Raw genomic sequence first — 22,186 nt, forward strand, 5'->3', positions numbered from 1 at the left:
GCCGAACGATTTCATTACGAGATCTAACGCTAACCAATCGTAAGCTCTGTTTCTTTATCGTAGAAAGAAAATACTCCAATTGCGTTAATCGTAATAATGTACGGCTAGAGTAGAAGTATAAGTGTTTTTTAGATGTTTTCTCATCTGATAATAGTCAGCATGGGAAACTATTTTTAAAAAATAATCACATTAATTATCGTGATAATAAAAATAATTATGATTTGTAAAACTGATTTCAACGTTTCAAAGTCCGAAATCATTGTACAGTTTATTTTACAAAGTTAAATACTGTATTTTTTCCAGTAAATAAAAGTATATTGTGAATTACTTGTATTTAATACCAAAAAAAAAAAAAAAATACATTCTAAAAATGACTTAAAAGTCTGTGTCAAGCGTTTTGGCAAAGGAAAATAGTTTTTCCTCAATTAAAATTAGAAAAGGAAAATGAACTGACCTACAGCGTGATATAAAATGAATGTCTTTAAACTGTTTTATGACGTTTAAACTAATCTGTGTACATTTTATACATACGTTAATTCAAAATATTCATATATTATATTATTTTTTAAACAATTATCTCTTATAAATCAATTCTAAATATGAACTACAAATAGAATATAGTATTAATTTATGATTAATTATCTTATCATAATCTATAATCTTAATAGATTATTATTCGTATGATTTTTTAAGTTTTTTACCCCAATTTTCCTGTTTTGAGAGATCATTTTCCTATTATCTATACATCTGACATTGGAAACTGGTTAGAAATAAGTGTCCTTAAATGCTTTTGCCTAATTTTAATTATTTAGGTTACCCAAGTCATAGTGAACTCAAATCTAGTTTTACAGTTGAGGAAACATTATTAATGTTAAAAGTATTTACTATCGGCCTTTAGAACATGTATAAGTTTTAAAGAAGTCGGAAGATAGAAATTGTTAATAAATAAAGTGAAAAAATTATAATATTCAATAATTTTTGTATCAAAAACTTTTAAGATTTAAATTAATATTTTTGACGTCTAATGAATGACTTCATTTTTTAATCCGTAATGGTTACTATAGGGTGATTCATGAAACATGAATCGCTCTTGTAATACGCATTAAAATCAATATAAAGACATGTATCATATACGATTGAAGCAGCGCCGGATTAAGCCTCTAGCGGGCCCTAGACAAAATTTTAATTGAGGCCCCATTTAAATAAGTTGCTTCTAAACAAATATTATATAATGTGACATTAGCGTAGCTTGCATGGGTGACACCCGGTGCGCGTGGTGTCACCCTTTTTAACTCTTTTATAAAACACTATTGAATTGTAATATCTTCGCACTCGAGCAACTTGAACGCTATATCGAATATGCGATGTCGCGACGTATAAGTTTAGATTTAGAAAGTAAATCATAACCATACATCAGTACTACCACGAGAGGCGGCCCTAGCAAGATTTCTAGATGGTGCGAGATCTCGTGGCGTACAGTACATTACTTCTGACGCACGGGTAGCTGTTGACCTTTTTTTTTTTTTTAGGTAATGGCTGGTCGAGCGAGCTTAGTAAGCATTGTTAAATACAGCCTTTTCTGTCCTATCGAATTTCTTAAATAATTTTTAACTCGTTTTAAAACAGAGAAAACTTCTGCACTGAAGCCGGGCCCCTCCGAATTACGGGCCCTAGACATTTGTCTAATTTGTCTATTCGATAATCCGGCCCTGGATTGAAGATATTAAATTTTAATCTGCGTTGACAAGACAGTGGCTACAAGTGACTACAGTCCCCTCCTATTCGCCATGATGAGGAAAATTTCAAACTAAATAGTGTGGTATTACTACAGTTATAGGATTACCAACTGACAAAATATATAAAATACTCTAAAGACCATATCATATTAAAGACAGAATTCCAAAAAACTTTAATGTAAAACAATTTATGTGAGAACAACAAAAAAGGCAAATACTTCAATGAAACAAATATGTTACTTTATTTTTATTAAATCAGAATACATTTGTATTAAATAACGAGCAATTAGTTATTGTGACATCGTCAAAATGCCGGGCTGCAATTTTAATCATATTTTTAATTAATCTAATTTAAAATATGTGCTCTCTATCTCAGTTAGTAGTGTTCCCTAACTCACACTTTTCCTTTAACAATAGAGTCGTGCCGGTCATTAACTGCTTTCAGGAAAAAATTTTTTGAATTGAAATAATGTGACTTCCGGTTTATATTGGACATTATTATATAGTTAGTAGGGACCTACTGTCACTAAGCTTTCTATATCTTGTCTCGACTTTCATGTAGCTTACTCCTTTCTTGAGATTGAGGAAGGACAGACAGACAGACAACAGACAACAGACGAAATTTAAGGTCTACAAGTTTTTCAAATTGAGGACCAATAATTTTTCTATAAACGTGATATTTATGAGAACATACTTTCCACATAGTTTATACAATTCGTCGCAGAAACATAAACACTTTATTATAACATAAAATAATTAATAGAGTACTTCAGCTAGATGCTTCTTAACCTACGCAAAAACGCCTTATCTCATTCAGAATTATTTATTAACCGTAACGTTTTCAACCTGTTCTACAGGCCATCTTCAGCTTTTTAAAAATCGTGGAATATTGATAACTGTTCTTTTTGCATAGAACAGTTAAGAACACATTTAAAATACAAAATTATTTGGAATATTGAGCTATTTGAATCCAAAGAATAAATTGTAGTAAATATATATAGAATTTAAAATAACAAGATAATAAAATAGATAACGAAACGTTGGTTAAAGGTTGAAAATGTTCGTTACGGTTAATAAATAATTTTCAGTGAGATAAGGTGTTTTTGCTTAGGTATAACATAAAAGCAATTATTCTCACAGTTTTACAAGAGTTTTAGAAGTCATACGAAGTCTTTCGGACGATAAGGTTAGCAACTTCGATCACATGTGGAGCCATCACAACCTGTCTAACATAGATCACTTTTCAAATATTAATAGTAGACCAGTATTAATTAGTAGTGGTTGGCCATCCTCTTTTCCGGGAGGAAGTCAACGACTACTTTTACTTGAATTACTGGTCTCGAATTTCTATCGGACCAGCGGTATGGTGGCATTGGAATTGAAAAATCCAAAAATACAAGGTTAAATATGATCCAAAATATGATTTTTTTAAAGTGATTTTCGAGGGTGCCGAGTTTAAATATTTTGTCAGTTTTTCGCGAAATTTGATTCGTTGTCAGATGATCATTTGATATTCGGCTGTGAATGGCACAATTTCTTAGAGTTAACGTTAGAAAAAAATATGATAAGTTAAAAAATTTAAAATATCGTATTTTCAATTGGTGTCTACTTGACCAATGAAATTATGCCATTTCGTACCGTTCACGTATAGTGATAAACGTGACAATGGTACGCCAAAAAACCAAACTATTTATATGATTTTCGTTTTAATAATTATTATAGTATAGTATTTGATTTATATAACTACGAAGGTTATCTTACGTAAGGGTTTATCACTCCGAGTGACCAATCTAATACATTTTAAAAATTATTTATTCCTCTACTGTAGCCTACACAATTTAAAGAATTTTTAAAATGCGTGACATGGTGTTTTAAACCCTTACGTAAAATAACATTCGTAGTTATATAAATCAAATACTATAATATAATATAATAGAAGGGTTAGAAGTACGAAAGAATCTAATAATCTTAATCATTGCTGATTTTATTTTTTTCTCGAGCAACGCCGCTCTGCTAGTACCTGTATATCTAAAATTAGCCCCTATACACTTCTTAAATGAACTTTTACAATTCTTTATATCAAAGTTTACTCTCTCTTTTTTCGTACAGAAAAATAATTTATTTTCTTGAATATATAAACCATGCTAAAGAAAACGATCCTTTAAAATTTCTTTCTATGTGACTTTTATAAATATTTTAGATTAAAAAATAATATGTTTTGGAGAACATTTACATTATATATGGACTATACTTAAATTAAAATCTGGATAATTAATTCCAACTAATTTTAACTGAAGGATTAATTACTTCCAAATTATTTAATAATCTTTTAAACTATAACGATGATATTTTTATCCTTGATAAAAAATGTCCCATCAAAAACTTTTACATAAGTACAGTAGTGCCTCGTACTTCGAATTTAATTCATTCCAGGAGGCCGTTTAAATCCGAAGCGTTCGATGTCTCAAGCAATTTTTCCCACTAGAAGTAATGAAAAGTGACTTAATCCATTCCCAGACCCTAAACAAAACTCATTTCGATAAGCTTAAAACAGTAAACACACGTAATTTAAAATAAAAATAACACAATTAACCACTTAATGGTGGCCAAACCCAGAAACTAGTTTAAAACAACGCGACACATGGGCGATCTGCAGAGAAGTAAAATGTCTCCTGGGAGGTCTTTTATGGGAAAATCGCCGCTATTTATGCGTTAATGACGTGAAGAAAACCCAGAAAACTCCACGCGGCCAACTCCTTGGCGAGGCGCGAATCCACGACCCTAACAGTGTTCAGTAGTTTTATCACTCGGCCACTAGTGAGCGCGTGTTATTTGGTAACAAAAGTAAATTTAATATATTTGGCTCTGACGGAAGAGAACATGTGTGGTGAAAGCTCAATACAGAATTTCAAGCAAAGAATACAAATACCACTATTAAATGTGAGGATGGTAATGTGGTGGTGTGGGTGTATGGCAGTTGGTAGAATTGGAACATTAAAATTCATTGATAGCACAATGAGCAAATATGATTATTTAAATATTTTAAAGAAAATTTAAAAAGAAGCGAACAGGAAAGGGATTAGAGAATAACTTCATATTTCAAGAAGACAATTATTCCAAGCCTTCTTCACATATTGTGCGAGAATGGCTATTGTATAATGCTCAAAGACAATTGCGTACACCTTCATAATCATCCAACCTCAACCTCAGATCATTTTCGGATTTATTAGGACGACTAATACGCAACCATAATAATACATCTATAAATACACTAAAGGCTGCTTTACAAGAAGAATGGTATAAAATAGAAGAAAACACTTCAAAACTAGTTTAATCAGTGAGAAGCTATTAGATAAAAGGATTTGCTACAAAATACAAGCATGAATTTGGTTACGTTTGTATTTATAAGAAGACTATTTTTGTTTTAAATTTCTGTATCTTGTTAAATTGTTTTTCATTATCTTACATATATAACTGTTCTGGATCAAGGTCCTGGAATATTTTCTAGGACCTTGGTTCCGGATGACGCATATTAATTAAAATCGTATTAATAATATAAATAAGAAAAAGCTACGTGTTGCATTACGTAGTAATATTTTTCTTTTGAATTGAATTCGCTGAATACAGATGTGGAGAATAAAATTATGCATCGGAGTTTAATCATCCGCTGTACTCCATTAAATGCGTCAGAAGATGAGCTACGGTTTTCCCAATTGTATTGTCGTAGATATGCTATGAAATATAATATAGTAAAATGCAAATGCACCTATTTATTAAACAGATACACTGTATACAGTAAGAGGAAAATATGTACAAAACATGCATACACGAAACGTTAGTTGCCATTTTCCACGGGGAATGTAAGTGCTTGAAAACGATAAAATTGCCTACTAAAACAGTATCCTGTATGGAGGCAATTAGCTGGTGTAAACCATGCCAATCGCTCTTATCCGAGAAGAGGTATTGCATCTAGTTGCGCCACAACAAAGCCAGATTCGAAAATAAAATTTATCCAACACAGGATAAAAATACTTATATTTACACTTAAAATATTTATTCACTATTAAATGAATAAATTCGAATTTTTGTACATTTATAAATATTGATAACATACAAATGAATACGATATTGTTTAAAAAAATAACAATAAAAGTATTATTTGATAAACCATTTTTTCGACTACATTATTAAAAATACAACCATCTTTGTTGGATCGTCTTTCCAGGAAATGGCCAAACCGAGAAACAGAAACAAGAAGACCAGAAAAAATGGGTACCCGGTGGCCATCAGAAACACCAAAAAAAGAAAGACGTTCCTCGGATGTCCGTTGGGTCCCAATCGCGCTAACAGGTTGCCCGGCATCGGACCCGTGTACGGAGGACGGTTCAGAGACGGAGGCTATCAATTCGTCTATAGCATCGTCAAGAGATTTCTGAAAATGAAGGGCAACGAAAAAAAGTTTGTGACTTGGCTTCGTTGCAAGACCGGAGCAACACGATACCACGCCTACCAGTGCTACGACAGTATTATGAGGTGGTGTCGAGACAATAGCTTCTTGTAACCGAAATGCCATCAAAGAAAGAAGAACGGGCATCCATATAAAACAAAATTCTTCACAAAAATTCAACATTGACTCTATAATGAATAAATCGGCGAATGGATCTGATTGATTAAATTCTTCCAACTCACATCAATCAAACGTACTGGATGAATGTACTTCTTCTGATATAGCCTTAATCCTTCCAGTTAATTTCTTTTACGTTTGTTCTAACGTTTTCGGCCCACCCTGGGCCATCTTCAGGAATATAATGAATGAACGTGTAGAATTAGAACGTATACATCGAATGCCTTCCGATTCAAATTACTGTGAAACGGTTAAATTTGTTGAAGGAACATTCTCTCTTGCTATGACGATAAGGCACGTGAGAAAATCTCGGTGAAAATTTACTACATAATCGTTAAAATGAATGCTTTACGACTCAAATATCTTGTGATTTCCCTTCATAGCAGTATTTCCACGCTTGTGAAATGCTAGCCGCATCTTTATAGTTAACGCATGTGTTTTTCAATCCAGCCTTGTAAATTTCTAGTGTTTCCATTATTCTAAGCTGGTCTGTGCGGTGGGTGAGTCTTATGATACGAGCATTTCCTATTAAATTAAATTCTATTCTGATTAAATTCTATTGCTAAAATCTCCCGAAAAGAAATTTATTAAATAATTATATTTTGGATTAATCATTCTAAAATTAATAAACTTTTAATTTTTACTTTTCAATGTTTTAATTTTTTAAAATATTTTGGTGTGTTAATTTATTTTTGTATTATCATTGGCTGTTCGTCGTTGATGAATGGAATAAGGCAATGCAATACGAAGGCGGTTTAGCAAAGGAATACTTCCTGGGATGATTTTTTATAGGAAACTTATTGGCGCGTTATCCTATGGAAAAAATGGGAAATTGTCTGGGATTCCCACCAACAGGGGCCTTAAACCGATTATATATAAAAGAAAACTCCCTCGAAAAAAAAAGTGTCTGAAGTGAACACTGTACATCGGGTAATTTAAAATAGCCTGGGCTTCGTGAAGCTATGACGCGTCACAGATGAAATTCATCCCTGGGTTTTAGACACGCTAAAACAACTTGAAAAACTTTAACTAGTCAGCCCGTCGATCGAGCTGAAACCAAAGACTAAGTGTTGCTTACTTTTTAATTTCTTATTACATACGTAGAGCATATATAGACAATTAAATATATACAGTGTTTTGAAACATGTTGTTTTTACATATTACAGGACTTTAATAACTGCTGTTCGTAGCCTCTTTTGAGTCACTGAATAAAAGAAACTGTTACATCAAATTTGTACTTTGCACATGACAAAATTTTGAAAAAACATTAAAAAATATTTATTTTAAAATTTTCCTCCAGTTTCGCTTGAAAAAACATCCGTTTTATCCATCGCTAAAGAATCGTCCGCCTTTTACCCAAGGTCCTAGAATATTCTAGGACCTTGCCTTTTACCTCCTAAAGAAAAAAAGATATTCGAAAAAACGGGGTAAGTTGGCAACGTATATGTGGCCGAGTTAAAAAAAAACAAAACTAATGACAAATTGTAGTAAAATTATTTTATTTTTATAATCGAATACATAAATGTTACTTTTATATTTTAATAAAAATACACGCAAATATTATATGCCGTGTTTATATTTTATGAATAATTGGTAGCAAATCAAAATTTAAAGCCGTCAGAGGGAGCAGTATATTGTGAACCGGCAATAGACGATATTTCTTGGTAGAGTGTCGTAATATATATATTGTAGTGTTAATTTGTAATATTGTGCTGTGTTAATATAAATTAGAAATAATAATAATGATATTTGACGAAGCGGATGGCATATTTGAATTTTTGCGCGGGACATTGCCGTATTATACAATAGCAGTTGTCCCAATTATAATTATGGTGTCAGTAACTCCGGTATTAGGAGCACATGAATTCACAGTGTATCGAATGCAGCAGTTTGATTTGCAAGGAGCTCCTCATGGTGAGAATATTTGTTTATTAAATAAACTTAAAGATTTGTTGATAAAATTGAAATTATAAACTGAGCTGTGATATTTGTTTAAAAATTCTTTAAATTAATCTGATTCATTTTAGTAAATACATTGCCATTTTTTAGATACATTTTTAGTCAGAGTACGGCTGTACTATAAATTACCACCTATGGAATTTCTGGACTTTGAGTATATATTTGAACTTGGGACCGAGAAGAGTTCAACGGTACCCTACTTTTGGACTGGAGGCGAAAAATAAGAAAGTTATCATATTTACAATTTCTTGCCTTTCACAATGCATTCTGTGCCATTTTAGTTTTCCACTAGGTGGCGTTCGACTGTTCATGCTCCTGACGGACCTTCCGGAGAGGAGCCGCTGAGTGTTTAATGTCACTAGTTATTGGTTCACGGTAGTTCTGTGGCAAGAGATGCAGATCGGGAGTTGTGTCGTTTGCCATTATGATGGCATAAAATGCATTGTAACGGCAAGCGACACGACTCCCGATTGCAATAGCTAGAAACTTAATCCAAGATTTTGAAGACTTACATCCTTGAATATCAAATCTGCTGTAAAAAAATAGAAGAGTTACTGATTCACCCTTTACTGTTCATAACCTAGGTAATGTTTCTTGTGTATTCTGAGGCCATGCGGCCAAAGCAGCGACGACGAGGTGGGCGAGCGCCACAGGTGCCGACTGCCAAGGAGAGGCAGCTGTGAGACTGTGAGAGGCAGCATCTCCCTATAGGCTTAAACTTATACTTACTCTCCAGGCAAATCCTGTTCGAACCACTGATGTATCCAATCTCATAATTCACTGTAGGTCCAGTTATCGATGGTTTTGAGGTAGACATGGTAATGAGGTAGACAATTTTAAACACGCGATAGGCTTAGTGGAGAGAGCGATGCAACTCCCGATCATTGTGTGATCACTGGAAAAAGGTATGATAACTTTCTTATTTTTCGTCTCTGGTCCAAAAGTAGGGTATTGTTGAACTCGTCTCGGTCTCCTGAGTTCAGATATATACTCAAAGTTCCAAGATTCCATAGGTTACCACCTATGGAATCTCGGGACTTTTAGTATATATAATCCCCCAGAGTACTCTTACGAGATAATTGCAAAACAACACAAAATATAAACTATGATACATTTATATATACAACCTGTCTATAATGGAACCCCATGGGACCAAACAACTCTTTCATAGTAGACAGGTTTCCTCTATATATGGGTTACCTACCATAAGTATCCCTTGATTAATGCGATTAATAAATTTCTCGATGTTACTGCATATATCAAAATCGCATTAATCAAATACAGTGGTATCTCAGTACTCAACCGAACAATAACCACCCACTAGAACAAATTTTCAGTTAATAACAAATTTTTATTTTAACTTTAATTTTTTCATTTATCTGTAAAAAAGTTGTCTAAGATAAAAATGAGTAACCAATTTAAAAATAAAATAAAGTCTTACAGCTGCACAACACAATCATCAGCATGTTTTACTACTGTTTCGAGTGGATGTAATGTTTCAACAATATGTCTCTGTGACACACTAAGATTTGTTTCAAATTCATTGCTCTTTAACAATTTCTTCCCACAGTTTCTCTTTGACAGGTTTTGGGGACCCGTACATTTTGTATCCTTTAGTTCAAATTTTGAACTAAAGGTTACAAAACAAAACTTTCAAAACCACATCTGACACATTCAGAGTTTAGAAGCATCTTCCCCATACACGGTATCAGTATTTTTTACTTTTTGTGTAGCGTGATATCCTTTACAAAATTTAAAAAGCATGCATAATGTGCCCTTATGTGCATTTTATATGCAGACATTTTGACTTGATTTTATTCAAATGTATTGGCCCATTATGGCTTTATATCTGGCCTGTGGCCTTGATTTATTTTCTAAAAATCAATGTTTCTAACATCTTGCAGGATTAAAACAGAAAAGATTCAAATGTCTAACTGTTTACATAAGTCATAAAGCCCTGGTGACAAAAGGGCCTTTTTTTAAATTACAGTATGTCTTGGTTTACTGAATAATATTGAATACAGCCCAAGTCTGATATATATCTGTTTGACTGGCCCTTTGCTATGTTTCAGTTTGAGACTCCTTGCTTATACTGACAGAACCATCAAGAGAAGCTGAGGAATTTTTCCCAGGCCTGTAGTCATTTTATTCCCAAACATTTACTGTCCTAATTTGGTCAAAAATGTGATTCCTATCACTATAAAATTAACATTACTTTTACTAACAGAAAATAAATTTTTAAGACTGCTTTTTATTAATAAAGAAGTATTCTATATATTTCATTTGCTTAAAAAACAAAAGTCTAAAGGGAGCTTGTTCTACTCCCATACAAGTGCTTGATACCTAACAATGATGGGATGATAACATTAAGCAGGGTAAATAAATAAGACTACAGTTAGGGAAAATTCTGGTTTTATTGATTTTTACGTTAAAAGGACAAGTTAAAATAATTGAAAATTTATTAATTAGGCTCTATAGTTATTATATTAGTTAATTAACATACTGCAGTCATCATCCAGTACTGTTTGCCTGCTATTACTATTTATTCTTTATTATTAGATATTCATAATTTCTGTGATTTTTCACATTTTTGCAATTGTAGTACATTAAGTTTTTATTTTATTAATAATTATAATAAATGTTTTGTTTATAAATGAAACTTTATGACATTTCCGTTTTTAGAAGTTATAGATACAGAAAACATACATAAAATATACTAACAAAATACTCTTATGCAAAGTTAAAATATAAATCACTCAATCATCTACACATTGTGCAATGGCAAAAAGATTTATTAAACTAATAAAACTAACATTTTCAAATACTAACAGAAATAGAACAAAAATATGCATACACCAAACAGTTTAAATATTAAAAAAATATATTGAGTGCTTGGAAATCCTTGTTTGAGGTCTACACAACATAATGCAACATGCATTTTGGTTACTATTTTTTAGTGTGATTTTTCTTTTGTTTATTGCATATCACAGTAATGTAGCAGACTGTAGAATTTTTTATATTTAAACTGTGTTTTGGAATTTGCATATTTTTGTTCTGTTTCCATTAGTATTTGTAAATGTTCAGTTTTTGGAACATCAAAGTGATGGTCATTAGATATGACTGAAAACATTAGTTTTTCCAGTTTAATAAACTGGTTAAATTTTATGATCCTACAACCATCCTCTATGTAATACTTACTTCTGCTCAATGTACAAGATCTTGTTTGCGAATGTTATTTCTTGTTTTAAATATGCATGTTGAAACACTGATTGTATGGAGTTTATTACTGCACATTACTGGCAGTATAAATTGATTGTGTTTTAATTTATTTTTCTGTCGAGTTTGTACATGTGAAATTGAAGTTTTTATTGTGATTTTTTTCCAAAGTAAATTACAGTTATGGATATTTGTTGGCATATTTGTACAACTGTAGACTGTTATGCTGTTGTATGGTCAATAAAGGAATTAGGCTTGGATGAGAGGATATCTTTGGATGTGAAAATTGGTCTTTTACCTTCCAGTACTATTTGTGAGTAGTGTAATTGGAAGTGATCCTTTAAACCCCAAGTAGATCTTTATTGTAGTTGTAAGTTTTACTTGACATTTTTTACTTATTTGTAGTTTAAGTTTAGCCCATGTGACTGTGCTGGCTTCAAGTAGCCCACTTGACTGTTTATGGAGTACTTTGTTATATAGTTTTAGGGAATGTGGAGGCTCTTGGGCACTGAAGTGCAAGCAATAGTTAGCACCAAAGCTCACAACTAGATGTGAGCCTTGACAATGCGGAGCATGGTGAATAGGGAGTAGTACTGGTACCTGGGAAAAACTGATCTTTGGATGCAAATATCTCATGAAGTGTTGTATATACAGTTATGGTTCTTTTTTGACTTTTTTGCTTGTACAGAGAGGGTTAGAGGGGTCTAAAATTCTGGGATGGGAAACCCATCGTTCAGAATTCACATCTTACCATCATGTGATCTCATGGAGAAAGCTCAAAGGGAAAGTCTCGTGCATAGACTGGAAGTTACTTGTGACATAGGATTAGATAGTTGGATTGTAAACTATAACCAATAAATCTTTCTGCTGGGCACAAGGTTGTGTAGATAATTGAGTGATTTACTAATGAAGCAGTTACTTCATAAAGTCAGGATGTGGATATTTAGTTGATGTGTATTAACATTATCAGTTAGGTATTAGGATTCACATATATAATGATAAAGTTTGTATTTTTATAATTTTTTTCAATTGCATTTTAAGACTTTGTTTTAACTTTTTATATATATACCTGTATGATATTCCAAATTCTATACTATAAATATACTATAAATTTTTGCCCAGTTTGCCTAGTTCAATATATCTCAAAAACTGGGTTATTGTAAATATATCACTCACCAGTTCATGACACGAGAAAAGAAAACTTCTTACAAATGTTTTTGTCTATATGAAATAAACATTGTCATAATAATTTACATTATTTGCGTCATAATAATTTACGTGAAATTAATTGATTTTTTATTCGGATATGGTTTAAATATTTTACATATTTTAAAATTATATTCCAAACATGACATAAATTTTGATGCAACATATTCGAATTATGTAATCAACCCGATCTTTTGAAAAAGCGTTCTATTTTGCTAGCTGTTGGTTCGATATTGTTGGGACCTGAAGATGTCTGTTTCATATAGATGAAAACGTTTGTAAGAAGTTTTCTTTTTTCATGTCATGAACTGGTGATGGTTTGGTGAGTGATATAGTTTGCCTAGTTTTTGGGAGTATGAAGAGACCTTTCTTTTTGTGGTCTCAGCTGCTCTCTTAATCTGTCTCTGGTAGTTGGGTAGTAGATATTTTATTATTTTTTCTTGCAGGTTTAATTGCTTTACAAAAAATATAAATTTCTTGATATAATTCTTATAATTTTTAATATATAATTGGAATATTTCTTTACTGTGTAAATTTGATGCTGAATTAAAGTTATCTAAAAATAACAATAATTCTTATAAATTTATATTGAATTATTTGGAGTTTGCTTATTTTATAAATTTTAATGCATTTCCTCATAATTCCATACTATAGCTTTGTACAGTATTTTTATCATGTTTATTCAAGAAATATCATAATCTATTTGTTATTCCTATGTACAGTACGATAGAATTCAGTTTTTATTTTTTCTGTCTGGGATGCCCGTATTAATTTCTTATCAGTTATCACTTAAATATTTTATCAGGCTTTTCCTTTGTATTTCTTTATTGTCTCGATATATTGAAATGTTAATCTTCTGGAGAGTTCTTATTTTTATATAGAATGAATGTAATTTTTTTCTTGTTTATTGTAATTTGTTTATATTTACATAAATTTCTAATTTTCATAATATGTAAATCATTTACTGCTTTCATCTTTTGATTGGAGACACTGATTATAAAGTCATCCACATAAAGTTATATCTTCTGTGACAGGGGTCTCCAACCTTTTTCTGAAAAGGGCCAAATAACCTGTAAAAGATAAGTCAGGAGGCCAGGTTTGAAAAATATAATCAAAGATTAAGATTTTTTATTTTTTATTTCTCAGTAACAACTGGCATAAATCAATGATGGGAAATTTACTACTACTTTTTGAAGAGAATGACATCAAAATTGTAGATAGATTTTCTGGCATTCAATATTAAAAATAATGTTTAGATATTTATTGAACATTGATGTTTGATCATTTTATTTTATTTATATTTCATTTTCAAAAAAGGTTTGCTTAGAAAGGTATTTTGAAGCAAAATAGAAAATATTCTCCCTGTAAACTTCTTAACCAGTTGTCTGTGCGGTACTCCCATTGGAATAACCGGTTTTTGTTAAACTGTTGTGCAGTACTCCAGTTGGAGTAAGTGTCAATTTTTTTTTGTAATTAACTAGTTGGTGGCGATTTAAGCACTGATTGGCTTTTCCCTACAAGGACTAAGTCTGTTTCAATGAATAAGATATTTGTTACAACTCCATATTTTTAAATTTACTAACAAAACTTTTCCTTTCCATGTTAAGTCTATGGGAGACCCTTCTTTTGTTCATTTGACAATAAAATCCTAGTTAGCATGTTTGTTGGGTTCTAATTGGTATATTATAGCTAAATGACTATCCTTTAACCAATAAGCATCGACTTGGGTTTGTAGGGTGGGAACTTTCTTGGAAAAAGTTATACCAACTCGAAGCTACATTCTCAGCTACAAACGTAAACAAATAATTATAAATCAATATTCTTATATATTTTTAGCTTGAATTTAATAAATTTTTATGTATATCTTATTTAACAAATAAGCATATTTTCTAAACCATTCAGCCATAAATCTTTCAAAAAAGAAAGTACTTTCAGTTATCGTAATACTTCTGTAATACATAAGAAATACATGTATAGTTGTTAATATAATAAAGTAATAATCACTTATTATAATCTACTATTAGTACAATAGTGTAAATAACATATAAATAGAATCAAATACACATCATCAATAATAAAAGTGTATTGACTTAGATTTAGAAAAGCCAACACCCCCATGCCGATTGGCGTTATAATCTATAGGCCATATTATTTCTCTACGTCGATTTAGAAAGCTGCAGTTTTTTTTATTTGACAGAAAATAGACATATCTAAGTAACGTATATAACAAATTAATGGAATATTTATTAAAAAAAAATGATTTTTTTTAATACTTTTAAATCTTAAATTTTATTAATTTTTTTAAACGTACATAATATTTTGAAGTTAACAATCGTAAAGTATAATATGTACGTGATAGAAAACCGAAAACAGATCATATCTACAACAATTTTTAAGCAAGATATCGCAAATTGAAAAACCACTTTAAAAACTGCAAAATGTCTATGCAACAGTGGTGTTGTTTCGGATTATCGAGATGCACAACCGACAGGTTAAGACTTTACAAATTAAGAACTATTCAACAGTTTGAAAACGTTAGTGATAAACTTTAATTATTCACAGAATGCACCGGTAACAAGTACCAGACAAGGTGTTGACTTTACAAATCTCTGGCAATAGAGAATGTTAAAAAATTTAACAAACGTCCTTCTTTAAATCTGTTGATTTTATAAAAATTTAAATATATTTTTATAAATTATAAAATAAGGTCTATTAATTCTAGTTAACTTTTCAAAAGTTTATATAACTTGAACTAGTTCAGATGTTGATGACAAAACATGCTAGTGAAAACAAGTTTGCAGGCCAGATAAATATGCTGTTGGAAACTTCTATGCTGTGGATTCAAAAAATGTTATTAATATGTCATTAGCTCATATAACAGTTCCAAAAATAAACAATAAATACTTAAATAAACAATCATAAAATTAAAGAAAAGTAAAATATCAATATATATGGAAGTTTAGAAAGATATATGTTTCACAAACTTCTTAGTTCCATCCTCAGATTCACTAAAAGCATTCTACAGAAAAACATTTGAAAATAAACTTTTTTAAAATGAAAATGTTCATTTTTGAATGTTTTTCTGTATAATAATTTTAGTGAATCTGAAGATGGAATTAAGAAGAATTAATAAATTTATTCAAATCAAATTATAAAATAATATTATTATTATTATTATTAATTAATTTAATATCATTGAATATGCAATAGGAACTATATCTGAAAAGTAAGAATTAATTATATATTTCATATAAAATAATTACATGTTACATCATGAAACATTTCTGTATAAATACTAGTCAGAGAATACAAATTTTGGTAATATTGAAGTCCAAATTTATTTTTTTAATTGGTGCTTTTCTAAGGATTTAAGATATTAAGGTAATTATTAAATCTGTACAAAAAACATTGATAATTCTCCAGAATCAACATTTAGTTTTCTAACAATGAATAAATATAGATATCTCCCATATAACACGATAGTTAGGTTCTAAAAAAGTGTCATGTTATGTAAATCCATGCTGTATGAAACAAAGGACTAGTACAAAACATGGATTAGTAAACGTATACAGTAGAGTCCCGTACAACGCGGGGGATTCGTTACGCATTATAGGAAATTGCATTATTGAAACCTGCATTATCACACGATTTATGAAAGTTTAAACCTTGGCCTATAAGTTGGAAAAAAAACGTATACCTCTGATCGACAAAATTCGAGGGTTGTTGCTTGCTTTATTTGCACATTGTACGGGACTCTACTGTACTATTCTTTTTCATATTGTAATTAAGAGAAACATGTTTATTAAAACAATTAGCTAACAATCTAAATCAAAAGTATTGCACATTAATATTAATGTTTTCTTCACTGCTAAACAATATTAAACGAGAATGTTTTCTTTTTGGCAAAATATGGTCATCTTCCTGGGCTTCTGTGTTGACCTTAATCTGAATTATCAGCAACATCTTGATTTTTCTGTACTTTTTTAATAAAATTTGATATTTTCATTTGCATGAGAGATTTAAAAATTTAATTTTTTATGTATTAACGTTTAATTTAATTTACAAAAACAAAACACAATGACAGTCTTCCAGGTTTATTTAGAGCACTAGCACCAATGACAGTGACACCTGGTTTATAGGAAAGCTACAATTAAACTTAAACAAAAAAAGAACATTCAAAAAACATATTAAATACAAGGGATATAAGAAGTAAATAAATACATATTATAATTAAAACTTAAAAACATAAATATAAGCAAACATAAATAGTACAAAAATAAAATTAAAAAATAGCAATAAAACAAACTTCACCCGTGACTACTGGTACATATAAAGTCTAATCCAGCAACTTCAACCTTTAAATTTCCGGTACAAACGACGAAAATTAACAGAAAAAACTAACGTTTTCGAATCTCCATCGAGATCTTCCTCGGGTTCGTTAATGGAATGTCATGAGAATTTGAACTTCAAAAGAGTTCTATTCTCATGACATTCCATTAACGAACCCGAGGAAGATCTCGATGGAGATTCGAAAACGTTAGTTTTTTCTGTTAATTTTCGTCGTTTGTACCGGAAATTTAAAGGTTGAAGTTGCTGGATTAGACTTTATAGCAATAAAAATAATCAATAAACAATTATTGGGAGACAAGCTCATGTTAAAGCTCATATAGATTTCCACACATCGATAAAGTGTCACCTATGATTGATACAAAAGTGTTTTTTATTAGCCTTAAAAATTTCTATAACTCCGAGATGATAGAGTTAGGGCTCCTGGCAAGCCTAATGATCTTAGCCTCATCACATTTTATGTGTGTGTCCTGCTAGGAAGCAAGCCACTAAGATCATGGTGTTGAGATTTTTTTCAACAGCATATTTGTGTTTCTTAATTCTCTGTAGTAGAGTGCATCCAGTAGCTCCCAGATATGTAGTCATAATTATAAATTTTTATTGGGTGTATTTTATTATTCACATTTTGTGAACAATAAAATATATCCACAGTAGAATATATTGATAAAGTCAGACACGAATTCATTACATATTCAGAGATTTAATATTATATTTTGCCGTCAGTATATTTTTTAACATTTATAATGAAAAACAAAAATGTTGGGAAAAAAGTCTATCATTATAAAAAAACAATACATCTTTGTAATTCTCTGACTTATTTATGGTATTTCTATTATCCCCTCTCATAATCTAAGAAAATTCATGATATTGATGATCAAATTTTTGCATTAATATGATATTTCTCAACTAATAAATATTACTACTTTAACACCTAATTTAATTTTATTGATATTAATTAGTAGCATTATCCTTAAATACTGTATATATATATTATTTACTTAATAGTAAATTCACATTGTTTCATTACTGAAAAGCTAAGTTTGACTACATTTTTCAATAATTAAAAAGTTTAATGAAAAATTTAGAAATGAATATCTTTGTATTTTTGGAGTTATTGATGATTGTTCTGTGAAAGACAGTCTGATTTTAACAGTTCCTTTTTTTCTGTCAATAAGATATTAGTTAACAATTTAAAATTATTTTCAGGTTGTCGGAATTCTATAATTAACGTTGAAGCAAGAACTCTGAATACTGCCACTTACAACAGAAAATGCATTGTAGCTCGTTTATCTGAACTTAGTCAGACACATTACCAAGAAGTTATTCAACAAGGAGCTGCAGGATTACTGATACTGTTGCCTTCCAATATAAGTTCTCTGTCTGCAGAACAACAGCAAGTAAGTTACTTTAAATTTTCTATCCTTTCTGAATAAATTATCTTCAAAAAATTTTTTATATAAATTGTGAACCTTGTAAATTTATTTAGAAGTCAACCAAAGATTTAGATATCTGAAATAGTAACTATAAAAGTACTATTAATCAGGTAGATTATGTAATTTGGCCTAATAAAGTTAGACAATTAAGCTGCCATTTTGTAATAATAATAATGTTCTGTTGTTGAACTGGAATACTAAGTTGTAACACATCCAGTTCAACAACAGAACATATTTACAAAAACAAGGAGTACTCTCTGTCATGCAACTTGTGTGAATTGGTACTGCATCAGTTGGAGGGAAAGGTCATACCCAAATTCATATCCAACATGGTTATATATAGGAGATACATTGATGATGTGTTTGTTTTCTGGAAATTGAACCAAATGTTAATGACTTCTTAAACTGCATGAATGATAACCCATACAGGCTGACCCTTAAACTTGATCAAATGGTAACAAATAGCTTATTCATTGAAACAGACTTAGTCTATGTAGATAAAAGTCAATCAGTGCTTAAATTGCCACCACCTAGTTAATTATGAAAAAAAATTGACACTTACTCCAACTGGAGTACTTTGCAACAGTTTAACTAAAACCAGTTTCTCCAATGGTAGTACCCACAAACAACTGGTTAAGAAATGCAAAGGACAAACCTGATGATTCCAGAGGGATTTAGTGTACATAGGTTCCACCGAACGTTCTGTTCAAAAAAAGGGTGTGGGAACACAAGTGCGATATTGACAACAAAAGGCATACCACCACCTTATCCACCTATGCCACAGACCTATCTAACACCAGGCTAATAAAACGGTCCTTTCATACCAACCACATTAGGGCCCTGGAGGCCTTAGAAATATACAAGGCTGGTCTGACGGGCAAGTGCATCAATTTTAAGGACAGTAATACGATATTGTATGCTTGGTAGTACTTACGTGAGGGCCATGGCAATGCTAACGATTAAACAACTCATATTATTTATGGTTATGCGGAATCCTCAAATAATAAGTACATATGGGTGGTCTTACATGTACAGTACATAACAAATTTGCCTAAATGCCATCATTAGGTTTAATTTTGATTTATGATCCAAAATTTTTAAATTTTAATGCATTTAAAAAATGTTCGATTCCATGCATTCCATTTTTGGAACACAATTTGTTTAAGAACTGAAGCAGATCTTGGGTAAGATCAAAAGTGTTAGTTCAATATTGTATTAAATGCTATGTTACCAGAATTAAAGGTTTAGTATGGTGTTCATTTGTACAGTACTTGTAATTAAACTAGAAGATATTGTTATTTAATAGTGATGTAACGAATATTCGGTTACTACCCGGTATTTGGCCTATTCGGCCTATTTTTCACTATTCGGCCGAATACCGAATATTTAAATCACTATTCGACCGAATACCGAATATTTAATCACTATTTGGCCGAATACCGAATACCTAAAAACAGGAGTAAGAAATAACAAAAACACAGTAAATTAATCATTTTTGTTACTTTTATTAATGCTGAACATTAAACTATAATTATTAAAGTTATTAAGAAATAGCATCTAACTCTAGTATTAAATTATTTCGTAATTAAATAATATTATAGCCTTTATCTAGTTCGATATCTTATGGCATTGATGGCATGTAGGTTAGAATGTATCGGACATTAACGTTATTGTTTAGTTAATTATGTTATATTCATATTCGCGTATATTTTAATATTTATACGATATATTTGAAGTTTTCCACAACTGGGGAGAAACTAGACCATATTATGTCCCCACTAAAGTATATCCTTAGGGTACCATTCAGTCTACAAATATGTAGTGAAAACAAAATTTTAGTGTTTAATTAAAGAGTTAAAATAATCGATTGCAAATAAAATAACTTATAAGTTATAACTTACATCTAAATACCAACAACTGCCGAATCATAGCAGGCTATTTACGGCTATTACATAAATTATAAACCAATTTGGCACTAGAGGTAGACGTTAGGCTCCATCTCATATTAACTTTTTAATAATTATAATTTAATTAATTAATTTAAATAATTTAGACCTAATGGAAGAAAAAATCATAGTGACAGCGGGCCAATAGAGAGCACGGTGCGCGATCTTTGCCATAATGCGGTTTGCGCGCCAATTTTCGTACGTGCGTTAATCAAGCCGAATAGTTTGGCCGAATATTCGGCCATTTGGCAACGCTCCTGGCCGAATATTCGGTATTCGGCCACGCTCCTAGCCGAATATTCGGTATTCGGCTGAGGCCGAATATACTATTCGTTACATCACTATTATTTAATAATAATTGCTAAAATAAACTCAAAAGACGAAATAGAAAAAATTTTAATGTCAGTAATATTCAATGGCATGGTTTTGAGAGTCAATTGCTTATTTTTCATTTTCTTTAAATAATTAACTAATAATAAAATTGGCATTCAGTTTCCAAATAATTTACTTCTAGAAACTTTCTAACAATGTGACATGTGTTCAATATTGTGGCTTTCTGTAGTGCTATGTATATGTTTTTATTAAGGTTTAATGTTTCTAGATGTTTGTATAGTGTGTGTGGTATAACACCAGTGGAAGAGAGAACAACATGTATAATAAATATCTTATCCATCCTTCACAGTTGGCCTTAGTTCTTGGGTGAGTGGAATGTAATTGTCGACTTTTTCAGTGAGAGCATTTTTCACGTATGAGTGTTTGGAATGGAGATGTCTATTATATAAGCAATTTTATTGCATTTGTCAATGAAAGTGATGTCAGGTCTATTGTGATAAATTTTTTTTATCTGTGATTATGGCTCTGTCATAGTATATTTTGTGTCATTTTGTAATACTGCCTGTGGAGTATATTTGTAGTATAGTATCTGGGTGTTTAATAATCTGTGTTAATAATCCATGTGCCAGCTCTTGGTATATTATATTTGCTATTTGATTATGCCTATGTAAATAGTCTGCTCTTGCTAAGAGCTTGTAACCAGAGGTTATATGTTGTATTGTTTCTGGCAGGAAGTGGCATTATTATTATTATTTTATGCAGAAACACTTACAATAAAGCATAAGATTTTCAACAAAAAAATACATCTTTAAAAAATCCAGCAATGAAATTTACTAAATAATAATATTTTTGATCAGTTTAACTGATCTTCTTCAGTTATGATAAAATAGAATGTGAATACAAAAATTTTAAAATAAATAACAACAAGGATTCTAAAATAAATAAACAACAGAAGTTGTAGTTGAGATTAATAAATAAATACAATAAAATAGAATATAAAAATAGATGGAGTAAATTCCCATGGTCGAATTACGGTTATATGGTTTCTTATCATTCTGAATATTGTTGGGTTGCATCGATATACAACCTCGAGATTATTAGCTCTGGTTGCTTTCTTACGTATCCTTCTTAAAGATGGGATATAATTTAAAACCACTCTTTGTTTCTGGTCTACCAACATATGCGGACATTTTGATGTTTGAAAGGTTGCGATTAACTTCTGAATCATTTCTATCAGATAACCTTGTTGTTTTGCAATCTTTAAGATGTAATTCAGCTCCATTACGGTGTCCCGTATGCTGATACAATGTGTATATGCCCTTCTTATCAAGGATCTAAAGGCTGTGAATTTGATGTGCAGCGGATCAACAGAGTTATGTTGAATTA

At 30.9% G+C, this 22,186-nt stretch overlaps 1 protein-coding gene across 1 annotated transcript in view; it reads left to right on the forward strand.

The window, feature by feature from the left end:
* The first annotated feature begins 7,978 nt into the window (after window positions 1-7,978).
* LOC136989994 (BOS complex subunit ncln) overlaps window positions 7,979-22,186 on the forward strand; it is a 42,842-nt gene continuing 28,634 nt past the window's right edge. The window contains exons 1-2 of the mRNA XM_067288306.1: window positions 7,979-8,274; window positions 18,295-18,485. Of these exons, the coding sequence (XP_067144407.1) occupies window positions 8,103-8,274; window positions 18,295-18,485 (363 nt within the window). The 5' untranslated portion in view covers window positions 7,979-8,102. The remainder of the gene's footprint in view (window positions 8,275-18,294; window positions 18,486-22,186) is intronic.

Source organism: Centruroides vittatus, unplaced genomic scaffold (assembly GCF_030686945.1).
Source record: "Centruroides vittatus isolate TY-2023 unplaced genomic scaffold, ASM3068694v2 scaffold_861, whole genome shotgun sequence".
In the NCBI taxonomy this organism is placed as follows: Eukaryota; Metazoa; Arthropoda; class Arachnida; order Scorpiones; family Buthidae; genus Centruroides; species Centruroides vittatus.